Source organism: Poromitra crassiceps, assembly GCF_964638095.1.
Source record: "Poromitra crassiceps genome assembly, chromosome: 4".
NCBI classification, from domain to species: domain Eukaryota; kingdom Metazoa; phylum Chordata; class Actinopteri; order Beryciformes; family Melamphaidae; genus Poromitra; species Poromitra crassiceps.
In genome coordinates this window covers 63,214,405-63,227,981 of record NC_139626.1, presented here as the reverse complement: position 1 = coordinate 63,227,981, position 13,577 = coordinate 63,214,405, and the positions used below count along the sequence as shown (strand labels likewise).

General features: G+C 43.1%; 1 protein-coding gene across 1 annotated transcript in view; it reads left to right on the top strand.

The window, feature by feature from the left end:
* Positions 1-7,833, top strand: part of LOC310775896 (serum response factor-like) — a gene marked incomplete at its 5' end in the record, with an annotated part of 40,457 nt that extends 32,624 nt beyond the window's left edge. Inside the window, 2 exons of the mRNA XM_083636020.1 lie at positions 4,695-4,774; positions 6,414-7,833. Of these exons, the coding sequence (XP_083492146.1) occupies positions 4,695-4,774; positions 6,414-6,506 (173 nt within the window). The 3' untranslated portion in view covers positions 6,507-7,833. The remainder of the gene's footprint in view (positions 1-4,694; positions 4,775-6,413) is intronic.
* Between the last annotated feature and the right edge of the window lie 5,744 nt (positions 7,834-13,577).

The following is a 13,577-nucleotide window of genomic DNA, read 5'->3' as shown; positions in this document are numbered from 1 at the left end:
GGAAAATGGTATCAATAAACTTTTTTTTGCTGATGATACAATAGAGTCTCCTTGTTCTTTTTGCGTGTTCGGTGTTTACATAGTAATATCACACAATATTCTGTGGGCCTCGAGAAATCACTGAAAACGCTCTGAAAACTCTGGCACTGGGAGCGTCCGTTCTCCAAAAGTGGCTGGCACTCAATGAGTTAATAGAACAGCTTTTTAGTCATTGAGGATGGTAGAGTGACTTGTAACAGGGAGAATGTCACTTCTATTGGTCACACACCGCCCTCCAAAGGCCTCTCCTGGGACTGAGCAGTTTGGTGCCTGCATCCCGGAGGCAAGATGCGCGCATGCGCAGTACAGCGGGAGCGTTGCATTCACGAAAACAAGGAAGTAACTCGGTGTGGATTTGCTACGAAAATGACGTTTCACGTAACTATGGATTATTATTTCATCACGTGGTGAGTACCCGATGTCACAACATGTACATAGAGCTTTCTGCCGCTGTGTTTTGTTGACTTTGAACGGCGATATCGATATCGATGCTATTGCACCCAGAGGGCGCAGTTTCTCCAATAGCAAAACTTGGAAAAGTTGCTGAATGGTTGCTTCAAGTAGTAAAACAGACATTAACATGGTTTTTTCTTGGTTTTTAAAAGTATTAATCTCTAGTAGTAGGTATTGGGGGCTGCAGTGTCACCCACGCAGTGATTTAATGTTAGTATGAAAGGATTCACAGTTTTGTAACGGTGATGGTGATCTGAGAATAGTAACAAATCAATGACAGAGTCAGAGTCAGAGTCAGTTTATTTACCATTTGCAGTCGAAACTACATTGGAATTGGGGTGCAAGAGCTTAAAACATAGACACATATATGACAGGTCATGACAACATAAAATAGCATAAAAAGACAGACAATAAAAAGGTTTAAAAAGTAAATAAGATCAAATAAAAGAATAAAACAATAAAATGAGACAGGTACATCTGTGGATAAAGGCCCGAGTCATCCCGCTCACTTATTAAAGTGCAGGAACAAAGTGCACAATCACACATAAAGTGCACAGTAGTAAAGTGCCTAAGCAAGGATCAAATTGCATGAGAAACCAGTATAAGACATCTTATACAAAAGAAAATAACAGAAAAAAAGAAAAGTCTAGGTGTCTAGATGGTCTAGACAAAACAGAGATCTACCGTTTAGATTTGTGATCGTTCAAACTACGCACAGCACTCGGGTAAAAGCTTCTCGCAAAGCGAGTGGTGGAGCATTTAATGGAGCGGTAGCGTCTATCCAGAGGGAGTAGACCATAACATGATGCTGCATTTTGCGACAATCGACTGTGTCAACGCACTGCAAAATAACTAATAAATAAGTTACAACTGGCGTGAAGTTTTGTGAAGTTTCAATCTTGCGGTTAGGGCAAAGATTCAGTTAATAACTTCTTAGGTGATGGTTTTGCTAGCTTGCTAAGTTAGCAGAGCGCCACGGCGCTTCGTCCGGTCATGTCATGCCGGCGTGGGCGTGGTTTCACCTAAACTTGGTTGTCAAAATTATATGCACGACCAGCGCTCCTACCCCACTGGCTTCCCACCCGCAGACATGGCCAATTGTGTCTGTAGGAACGTCTGATCAAGCTGGAAGTACCGCTGCCGGGAATTGAACCTGGATCTCTGCTACATACTCCAATTCACATTCGCTTGTTTCCTCCATGAGAGTTCTTACGCTGATACACGTTACTGCATGCTGCAGATCTCTCTCTGGGTCTGGGACACTCCTCTCAGCCAGCTGGGGTTGGAAGTGAACCGTTCACTTGGCCAGTGGTGGATTCAGTCTTCCCCAATCAGTAACGACTTTGCGATCAGACGACAGGGGAGGCGCAGCCCATCTTTCAAACCGCTCTCTTATTGGTGCTCCGACCTGTCACTCATTCAGTTTCAACCCCCATAGACCCGCTCTCAAACCCCAGCAGTGGCTGTGAAGTGCCACAGACTCATTTATGTAGTTTTATGCAGAGCGCAGCGAGTCTGCGGAGAGACTAGTTTCCTCTAGGACATGGACCACCTGTATTATTATTATGCAAAAAAGGATGGTATTAGGCTATTATTAATTACCTTAACACGTTCACTGCCATTGACGAGTTGACTCGTCAAGCAGAAACCAACGGTTGACTGCCAATGACGAGTCAACTCGTCAAAAAAAAAAAAAAGAAATTTTTGACGGTGGGACGTTGATCTAACCCTTTTACATCTCCTATGAAAATATTGGAGCCACCGATCGTGTACAACCCATTCCACCGACCCACTAAGTGGCGACAGTGCTCTCCAGACTAGAAAAAGCCGAGCCAAAACTGCAGGGGAACGCGCGATGAAACCATTCTCATACTGTAAAATGGATTGGCGAAAACGCTTTCTCTTTCGCGCTGGTTGCTGGCGGTGGGGGATTGCAAATTTGCATAATAGATTATGGGTGCAACACACTTTGAAACACGCAGCATAAATAAGACCAGAATCGCAAAAGCTTCATCAAAGCTCTCAACCGAAACCCCAAGAAACGAGCGAGCCCATCCAGACTCGCCCAGCGGCCGCCAGCAGACAGGAGCAGCAGCAGCAGCAGCAGCAGAAACTCGCTTGTGACACGCCCGCTGCAGCCAAGAAGAACACACACGGAGGGAGGAGTTTGAAGGAGAGGGGGGTTTCCTGCTGTTATGGAGGAAATTACTGTTCAAAACTATTGTTTAGATGTCTGACGTCTTACTGATGCCAAAAATTAATGGTTAAAGTGACTGTTCTATCGAATTTCACAAAAAGCTATTTATCTCAGCTTAAATTTTCAGACGCTGAAACCATGCTGTATTCAAGTGCTAATGCCTACATAACTACTAACTCTACAAACTAACTCTTTTAGACAGAGAAAGCACACATTCTATTAGTTCTTTTGAGATATTTTGTGTTCACAAAATCTTAGCAGAAAAGAATCCTCGGGTCTTGAAAGATGAGCCAGAATCCTCAAAAAAACCTACAGTAAAAAAAAAACGGCTGGCAGTGAATGTGTTAATAAACGAGTACTGGAGTACTCATTCATTAGTTAATGAGAGTACTCGAATATTGAAATTACTTAAAATGTCCATCCCTAGTAATAGGTGACTTTGACTTTTACCAAAGTCTTTTTCTGGAAAGACATACTTTACACATACACCTCACACAGCCCCTCCCCCCTTTTTGTTGCAATGTTTTCACACTGTCTGCTCTGCTGCCGATTCTGATCCAGGTGTCACTGCTTAGTGCTTACTGTACATGTACCTTGGCATGTGACAGATGCACAGCTGCACACCTGAGAGAAGCAGCAGCAGAAGACATCATCAGTGATGACATCAGTGATGTCATCACTGATGTCATGTGTAACAGGGCCATTATGCAAAACAAAAGATGCGGTCAGCCAAATTAGCATACATGTGGGGAAGTATTGCGAAACCAAACCTTGTTGACTGAACAATAATTGCTGCGTTCAAGAGGGCTCGTGGATGCGACACGCTTGGCATTCGAGCGGTCACGTCGTGAACATGCGCAGTTGACTAGAAGCCACCGAGGCTAACAATTTAGCTAATGCTAGCTGTCAAGTGGTTAATTACGTTAATGCAGGAAATGCGAAGGCATACATGTAATGACAGAGGAAACAAGATGAGGCTGTTGAGAATATCAACATGTTCCTCCGACATATTATGAAATGTCTATGAAAAGCTCTATAGACCTTATTCGCTAACCCTGGACGGCGCCATATTGTTGACATACCGTCCTGCGCGACACAGCGCTGCAGCTGACAACTAGTAACAGCCTTATTGTCGTTTCTGTTCCATTACAAAATAGCGATGGTAATGACACTAATAAAAACCCCACAGTTGTTATTTGTATGCTGCCGACGGCAGCCGTTAATGCCTGTAATAAATAAACAAAAGAACGAGGTGAACAGACTTTGCTGTGAGGAGCTGTCAGAAAGCTTCACCTGTCTCAACTAACTATCCACACATCTCCTGTGCTGCTGACGTATCCTCAGTCTCGCTCCCTTCACGTCTGTGGACGGTAGAGATAGAAACAAACCACGGGGACTTTATTGCTGTCATTACTACAGCCATGCCTAACGCAGGTCACCATCCGAACACAATTGGAACGATACAGGTAACGCTAACAGCGGCTAGCTTCCTATATACGCTGCTCCACATAGGCTGTCACTTGAGAGCTGCTGCGTTATGTCAACAATATGGTGGCGGTGGGCGTGCCACTACGTGAGTGACGTCAATCGAATAAGGTCTATACAGCTCAGATGTCAATATATTTACTTATAAACGTCCATGGCGTCCGCCATTTTGTGAAAACGTTTCTCTTCAAAGCTTTCAGAAATATTCCACATTCCAAGTGGTGAATACCACATGAGGGGGCCGTTCAAGTGGATTTAGGTGGTATTCACGGTAAACACGAGCCCTCTTGAATGCAGCATACTACATGCTAATGACCCCATCTAATTGAAAATGAAATCAGTGATACTCCATTGTAACGTGACTTCAGCTTGTGCCTTGTGCCTATTCTCAATCATATTTCAGACATTTACATTTTGTTTGTTTATTTATTTGTTTACACCGCCTTCAGGGGGCGGGGTCTGGTAATGGTAGGAAACAGTTTGTGATGTGACCTGACTGTAAGCTGTCCTCTCTCCTCAGGCTCTGTGCAGCAGCTCTTCCTCACCTCTCTGCCTCCGGTCGGCACTCAGATCCCCGTGTCAGCGGTCCAGCTGCATCCGGTACGCACCCTGACTCCGTCCCCTCCACCCTGACTCCGCCCCCTCCACCCTGACCCTGCCCCCCACCCTGACCACCTGACTCAAAGCATTTTCTGAAAATCACCCTTTTCTATAAATCTCATCTACACTTCAAAAATCATAAAAGTGGTTTTCCTCTGTGAAGAATAATTTTGTATTTGTTTATTTGCACATTTATAAAAACAGAAATGGACAAGATGAAAACAAGAAAAAGAATGTGCGCGTAGACAAGAAACCCTAGATGGGTTTATGCAGGGTCTCTACCTCAGAAAACCATTATTAATAAGAATCCGTACCTCCGTATCTTGCCGAAGTTCTCAGTTTCATAAACTTTTGTGAAGCACAGACCTTTTTTCAGCCATTCAACCAATCTCAGAGGTTTATTGCAGGACAGACTGTGCGTCAGGACAGACTGTGCGTCAGGACAGACTGTGTCAGGACAGACTGTGTGTCAGGACAGACTGTGTGTCAGGACAGACTGTGCGTCAGGACAGTCTGTGTGTCAGGACAGACAGACTGTGTGTCAGGACAGACTGTGTGTCAGGACAGACAGACTGTGTGTCAGGACAGACAGACTGTGTGTCAGGACAGACTGTGCGTCAGGACAGACTGAGCGTCAGGACAGACTGTGCGTCAGGACAGACTGTGCGTCAGGACAGACTGTGCGTCAGGACAGACTGAGCGTCAGGACAGACTGTGCGTCAGGACAGACTGAGCGTCAGGACAGACTGAGCGTCAGGACAGACTGTGCGTCAGGACAGACTGAGCGTCAGGACAGACTGTGCGTCAGGACAGACTGAGCGTCAGGACAGACTGTGCGTCAGGACAGACTGTGCGTCAGGACAGACTGAGCGTCAGGACAGACTGTGTGTCAGGACAGACTGTGTGTCAGGACAGACTGTGCGTCAGGACAGACTGTGTGTCAGGACAGACTGTGCGTCAGGACAGACTGTGAGTCAGGACAACATGGTTACGACATCAGTTTTTCCACATTTTTTCACATCAAAAGTTCATGTTGATTTCATTCATAACAGTCATCAACAGTACGCTGACGTCATTCAGTACCATCAAATTTCTACCCCGTTTCAACCAATCATATCACATGACAGCTGTCAATCAATCTTCATTGTGAGTAGAAGGTTCTGAGCAGGCAAGTTGGCTGCTTAGTGGCTGTAACCTGGGCAGACTTTTCTAACCCATACTTGGTCAATAAGTATGTACTGTAACATACAAAATAAAACAAACGGTAATGTCTTCATTTAATGTACAACTGGCTCGTTAACTAGCATTCCAGGAGTAATGTTATTTACAGCGGCTCTTAGCTCCGCCCCTCGGACATTGCAAAGGCGGGCAGCAGCACTCTTGCCTCGGCTTTCAAACAGCCGTCCGCACGGAGGCAGCCGGTTCCCCGGTTCTCTGCATATCCCACTCACGCCATACAAGCGACAGGATTGGCCAACGTAAACTCCAGTCCCCAGAACGGTCCAATCAAATCATCCACACCCTATGTCCCGCCTCTCAACCCTCTTTCAGTCAGGGCAATGTTTGTTTTCAGTGGGATACGTCACCGACTGTCTCTGTTTCATGTGGTCTTTAACCGCACCTCCTCTCCTCCCCGCAGATGGTGATTGGCCAGCAGGCCGGGGGGTGCGCGACCAACCTGACAGAGCTGCAGGTCGTCAACCTGGATGTACAGCAAGCTAAAGACGACTGACACCCCCCCTCCACACACACACACACACACACACACACACACACACACACACACACACACACACACACACCAAGAGACTGCTGCACAAACACACACACACACACCAAGAGACTGCTGCACACACACACACACACACACACACACACACACACACACACGCACACATATGTTTCCTCTGGTCATCAGAGCAGTGGATGACTGAGTGGGACAGGATGACCGCAGGTCTGAAAAATGAATTGGATCATTACCAGCTTTTGAATAGCTTGGGAATTTAAAAAAAGGGCTGAAACTAACGATTATTTTCGTTATCGATTAATCTTTTGATTATTTTCTCCACTGATCAACTAGTCGTTTGGTCTGTAAAATGTCACAAAATGGTGAAACATGTCGATCACTTTTTCCCCCAAAGCCCAAGATGACGTCCTCAAACAGTCCACAACCCAAAGACCATCAGTTTACTAAAGACTGAGACAAAAGAAACCAGAAGATATTCACATTGAACAAGCTGGGCTTTTTCAAAGTCTGAGACTGTGGGCCTCCCCCCGTAGACAAAGCTTGGAGAAAGGTGGCCCCTCCCCCTCACTCAATTCCTGGATGCTGATTGGATCATAATTATGTTCTTTGATCCCAGAGACACTCAACAATTGAGCCAAGATAGCCTGATGTTACTGTTTGACACACTTCAGAATGTCTGAAGGCATCTATTAGTTTCTGACTCTGGGAAAGTGCGGAAAACGGTCAAATTCCACAAAATTCACACACATTTAGGCTATTCTATGTGATCTCCTTTTGATAACTAAGGTAAAAAAAGAAATCACTTACATTCACTGAGCCTCCCCTGAAAACTCTGCAACTGCCTGGAGACCCCCTGGGAAGGCCGCCTCCCACTTTGAAAACCCCTGGTCTGAACGTTAAATCGATTATAAAAGTAGTTTCATTTTCTTTCGTCGCAGCTCGAGAACGAAATGTCTGGAAAAGTATGGGAAATGTGGTGGTCGTACAGAACGTACAGGGGAAAATATTGAGTTTTAGAATGGTTAATGTTATCAATTATTACAGCATCACTCAGAAGATGATTTACAACCCAGTTAGAGAGGTCACACTTTCACCACTTATAGAGTCCCGCAGGGATGACGTATTTTTGTAGGCTTAACCAGAAATCGCTGCCATTTTGGTTCGTCAGGGGAAAACTGTGGGGTTTTAGAATGGGGATTTCACTTGAATGCATAAAATAAGGTCTGTGCGGTTAACAAAAGTTTATGGGAACGCGAATTTGGGTTCAGCAGGATAATCTTCACAAAAATGCCTTTTGAAGCATTTTCTCAAAATGGCTTACGTTCCAAAAGTCATAAAAGTGATTCACGTTCATGAAGATTATCCTGTTGAACCCAAATTCGCGTTCCCATAAACTTTTGTTAACCACAGACCTTATTTGATGCATTTAAGTGAAATCCCCATTCTAAAACCCCATAGACTTTTCTCCTGACGAACCCAGAAGCATACTTTCACACTCATTCCTGTGGTTCCCTATTACATTATCAGCTACACGCGTGTGTGTGTGTTTGTGTGCACAATGTATTGTATTTTTTCATGAATGTATCTGTTTTGATGCCCCCTGCCTGTTTAAGGTGGTATTGTCTTGATAGTATAAATGGTTTGACAGACTCTGTGAGAGTAGAAAGCTTTTGGTTTGAGTTAAAGTGCCAAAAGTTTTGACCAGAGCGCGTCGTCCAAGAGCCACTGTTTTAAAGGGACAGTTCACCCTAAAATAAAGTCATTATTTCAGTTAGCACTACAGTAGGGTTGGGTATCGTTTACATTTTAACTATTCTGATTCCGTTACAGATTCTGCTCATCCATTCCGGTTTGTAACGATTCTCAATTCAGATTTTTTTTAGGTGCGGCGTCAAAACAGGTCACATGCTTATTTCACAGAGGGGGGGGGGTACACAAGTCATTCATATTATCATAACATTGCTTGTTGTTTATTATGAACTTTTGTAAACATCAACGGTTTATACTTTTTGTATACAATTTTAAATTAACACTTTATGTAGTGGCCCACTTAATATGTTTGGGTGGGTACTCGGATTTCACGTTTCTTCTGCACTCAAAATTTGTCTACGAATCAATACGCAGAATCTGAATTAAAAATAATTTTGATTCCTTTTCCATTGCTTTGGAGTTAGGATTCCTTTGGAATCAGAATTTTGGAAGCGGTTGTTCATGCCCAGCCAGGTCCTGCACAGCTGCTCCAAACTGATCCCTACAACCTTCTCTCTGCTGCTGCTGTCGGCTAAATCCCAGACTCCACACACTGTGGAGTGGGCCGTCTGTTTCAGTTTCAGCAGCTAAGGAGATGTTTGGAGAGGTGCAGCCTGGACAGAGAGCCAGACTGTCTTGAGTGTTTTGGCAGCTAAGGAGATGTTTGGAGAGGTGCAGCCTGGACAGAGAGACAGACTGAGTGTTTCAGCAGCTAAGGAGATGTTTGGAGAGGTGCAGCCTGGACAGAGAGCCAGACAGTGTTTTGGCAGCTAACGAGATGTTTGGAGAGGTGCAGCCTAGACGGAGAGCCAGACTGAGTGTTTCAGTAGCTAAGGGGATGTTTGTAGAGGAGCAGCCTGCACAGAGAGACAGACTGTTTCAGCAGCTAAGGAGATATTTGGAGAGGAGCTAGTCTCACGTTGTCAGAACCAACGTGGCACGTCAGCAAGCTTCCAGCGACAGAGCGTCTGAATCACAAGTCAACTTTCCGGGAGACTTCCGGCAAAATCCCTCAAGATGCTGTGGGAGAAATCCGATTGGCTGGGCTGTGACGGAATGTGTTTTCACCTATTTAGGTCTATTTAGCTGATGCACGCATTCCGAATACACCACCAAACGAGGTCCGTGGTTGGTCAATTCATATGTCTGTCAAGAATATTTTTTTATGTCTTGGGGGGCGGGCGCTAACCACTTTTCAGAGTTGTGTTGCAGACGTAGATATCATCTCCGGCTGGCTACTGTGAGACTAGAGAGGAGCAGCCTGGCCAGAGCCAGTGAGCTGATCTGCTGGAGAAACCCCGCAGACTGCTGGACTTTGGTGGATCGGGACTGTAGGGCTGGGTACCAGTACCCCAAATAACCCAGTACCAAGTAGTATGGAAATGTGTCCAGTCAAACAATACCGGCATTCCATACTTTTTGTACACAGATCTAGTAAAAAGTGACTATATGGTTTTGCTCACAGCCAATCACAGCATGCGTTATTCGATTTAATGCGACGTGTGATTGGACCACTAGCGCAGCAGCTACAACCCATACAGTCTGTGGTTCTGAAGTGGAGCGCGGTGTGTGTGACAGAGGGGACAGTTCAGCGTGCCCAGATGTCACTAAAACGTTCAAAAGTATGGCTGTACTACACCAAAAGTTATCGAATTATACTCTATTAGTAGCAGTATAACTTTAGGGGTATTGGTATCGGTACTGGTATTGCAAGTTTTTTTTAAACGATACCCATTCCCTGTGTGCTGCAGCATTGTTTCAGACTCTTCTCTGTTGCCGTTTTAAAATGATCCTGGTCAGAGAGCGCCCCCTGCTGCTCTCATCATGTCCGACACAGACAGCTGGGGCGAGTGCAGTTAAGAATAGGTTGCACCGTTTTCACACCGAGGCTCTGAGACTCAACGTGTTGTTCAAAGTGCAGGCCAACAAGTGTAAGTAGGAGTTGGGGACGTTTCACTCTATTGTGTGCAGTGTATTTGAGTCCTTCAAATTCACCTTTACAGTTATTGAAAGGTTCTGTAACCTGATAGCCAACGCTGCAGTAATCCATACACTTTATATTCCATGGCAAATCCATCGCATTGCATATCCGATCACTCGCCTGCGATACTCGTTCTTGATACAGGTGGAGTTCGTTTGTTCTTTGTCATTTCTGACGATTCATCATATCAGTTTGAATAAAATGGAACGACTTGAGGGATCCTTGGGATTCTCCGCAGAACCAGAATATCTGCTTTTATCTGTAAAAACGTTAAAGGGATCGTTTGGATGATTTGAAGTGGGGTTGTATGAGGTGGTTCTCATGCTTAACGATAGTCAGTTTAATACCTAACAGTAGATGGTGGTCAGAGAGCAGCCAGGGGAGCTATCCCTTTAACTCTTGAGAAAATACAGTTCAGAAATATACTGCCGAAGACACGCCCTCCAAGGGATTTCATCCATCATCCATTTTTCCATAGACGTTTAGTAAAATGCTTACAACAAAATGTGTACTTGGTCAAATATATTACTCCCCCTTTTATTTTTTTAGTTTTAGTCCAAGTAAAATGTTATATGGTCTCTCCTGATTCAAAATACTGTATAGCTGTATAGCTATAGGTCTGATGAAGTAAAACTATTTTTATAAGCATTTTATTAAATGTAGATTGAAAAATCAATTGTGAATAATACAGAACCCGGAAGAGGGTGTGACTTTGGCTCTCTATCGGTAGTGTGGAGTGTGCCCGCTTGAGCTTCACCATGGAGTTTTACCATGGCAATTACTTATTAGTAATCAATACACTTGATCAGCTGTCACATGTGTATGTCCCAGTGATGATGTCACTGCTGTACCAGTGTGGCTGTTTACTGTACAGAGTTATACAATGTGAAAGAAATAAATCTATGTACTTTTGGAGAAAACAGCTGTCAGCCTGTTGTTGGGCCACCAGGGGGCTCTGATGCTCATATGAGAACTGTTACAAAATACAATGTTACAATTTCACTTAGGGTTAGGGTTAGGTTACACGCTTTTATCCAAAGCGACCTACAACTGCGCTTTATACAACACAAGCAATGATCTAGTCAGAAGACAACATGAGTAAGTGCCATGAGGCCAAGCTTGAGTCCGAATGGACCTCTGTGCCACCAGGCAGTGAACAGAGTGCAGAGGATTAATTTTTTTCATCATTCCTGCCCCTCATCATAATTCATGCAATTAACATTCATGTACATATATTATCAATAAAATACAAAATCAAAATCCATTTTAGTGATGAAAACAACTATCCAGGTACTCACCAGTTTGAAATCTAAAACCTGGCTAATGCAAACAAACAATTAATAGCTAATTAGTATTATTCCCATGCATTAAAGGCCGGCTTTACCGTGGGGAATATGAATATATATTAATTCTTAAAAAATCTTAAATTTCGAATCCATTGAAATTTTTGAAATTGCTTGTTCACAGCCAGAGAAAAAAAAAAAAAAAAAAAAAATTGGGCCAGGTGACGCGTTTCGCGTCGAAACGCGTCACCTGGCCCATTTTTTTTTTTTTTTTTTTTTTTTTCATTTTTTTTCCCTCTGGCTGTGAACAAGCAATTTCAAAAATTTCAACGGATTCGAAATTTAAGATTTTTTAAGAATTAATATATATTCATATTCCCCACGGTAAAGCCGGCCTTTAATTAATGTATGGTTTTACACAGAAACACTAAACCAGAAAGCCTGGTAAGACAGATAAAAAAACATAACTAATAATATAAACTAAAATAATAAACAGCGAAACAAAACTAGGGATGTGCAGAGAGCCCATTGTATTTATTTGCATCTGTATTTTTTGAGGCAGCAAAATTATTTGTATTTGGATAAAAGTAGAAAAAGGTGTAACAATCCTGTTTTTGTTTTTTATTACACTTCTAATTTTAGGATATCCCTTACTTAAAGACAACCCTGATTTAATTTAATTTATTTATTTATTTATTTGGGGGGGGGGGGGGGTTCTCACATACGGCATAGATTAGTAAGATTAGTATCATCATTGATTTTGATAGATTTTGATTTTTTTGTGCAGTGTCCCAAAAAGTAAAAAAAAATAGCCCCAAAATCACCCAAAAAGCTGCAAAAAGGGCCTCCAGCCTTAAAAAAACAACAAAAAGCATGCATTGTATATTACTTTCACCGGGCATTTTGGAGGTAAGACTTCAAATTTTAAGATTCAATGGTGTATTATCATTTTGAAATCCGAAGCCTTACCTAAAATATGCCCGGTGAAAATAATGAAATTCATGCTTTTTGTGAGAAGTGGCTGGGCCCCCCAAAATAGCACTTTTCCCCCCAGTTTATAATGGTTTCTATGGAAATATAATTGACCATTTTTGGCTTGAAGATGTTTAGAGTGCAATGTTTTTTCCCCAGGGCCAAAAATGACTCAAGGGTGCAAATCCTTGATATAAGCTCAAACCCCTCCCCCCAGCCAAGATTCATACCATTTGACTGTTTATGACACAGTGAATGTAATATGAACAAACCTAATTGACCAGAAATGGTTTAGAAAAGCAGAAGGGTTTTAAAATCAGTAAACTTTTTCACAGAGGAGTCTTTCCACAGTGGGTCTTGAACCCCCTTCTCCCAGACCACAGATGCCTGCCCTGACCACTCAGCTAAATATCGTCACCAAACACTAACAGACCTGCAGAGAGACACAGAGACATCGATGTAACCTCGTTACACTACGAGTCTCGACCTGTTTTATGTTTTGTTTTGTTAAAAGTATATATAGGCTAATAGAAAAATTATAGAAAGGTCACAGACAACCAGTGTTGGGAGTAACTAGTTACGAAGTAACTAAGTAGCGAACTAGTTACTGTAACTTAACTACTTTTTGCAGTAACTAGTAATCTAATTACTTTTCAAATTTAGTAACTCAGTTAGGCTACGGTTACTACAATAGTAACTGGGCTAGTTACTCGTTACTTTAGGACATGAAAATAACGGACAATTTCCTGAATCCTTCACTTCAGGATTATCCGGTTTCTGATCCTCAGACCTAGTCCGGGGAGAGAGCTGCAGCTGCAGCCAGAGCCCCAGAGGCTAATGACCTTGATAGGCTATAAAAGCCTCCCCAATAAGTGAGTGTTCAAGGCCACACTGCATTAATAACAATCAAAGCAGACTTTTAAAAATAACGCAAAAGTTAGCTACTTTCCCTACTAACTAATTACTTTGAAGTAACGAGTAACTTTAAAGTAATTCAATAATTTTTTGAGAGAATTAACTAGTAACTGTAACTAATTATCAATTTTCAGTAACTTGCCCAACACTGCAGAC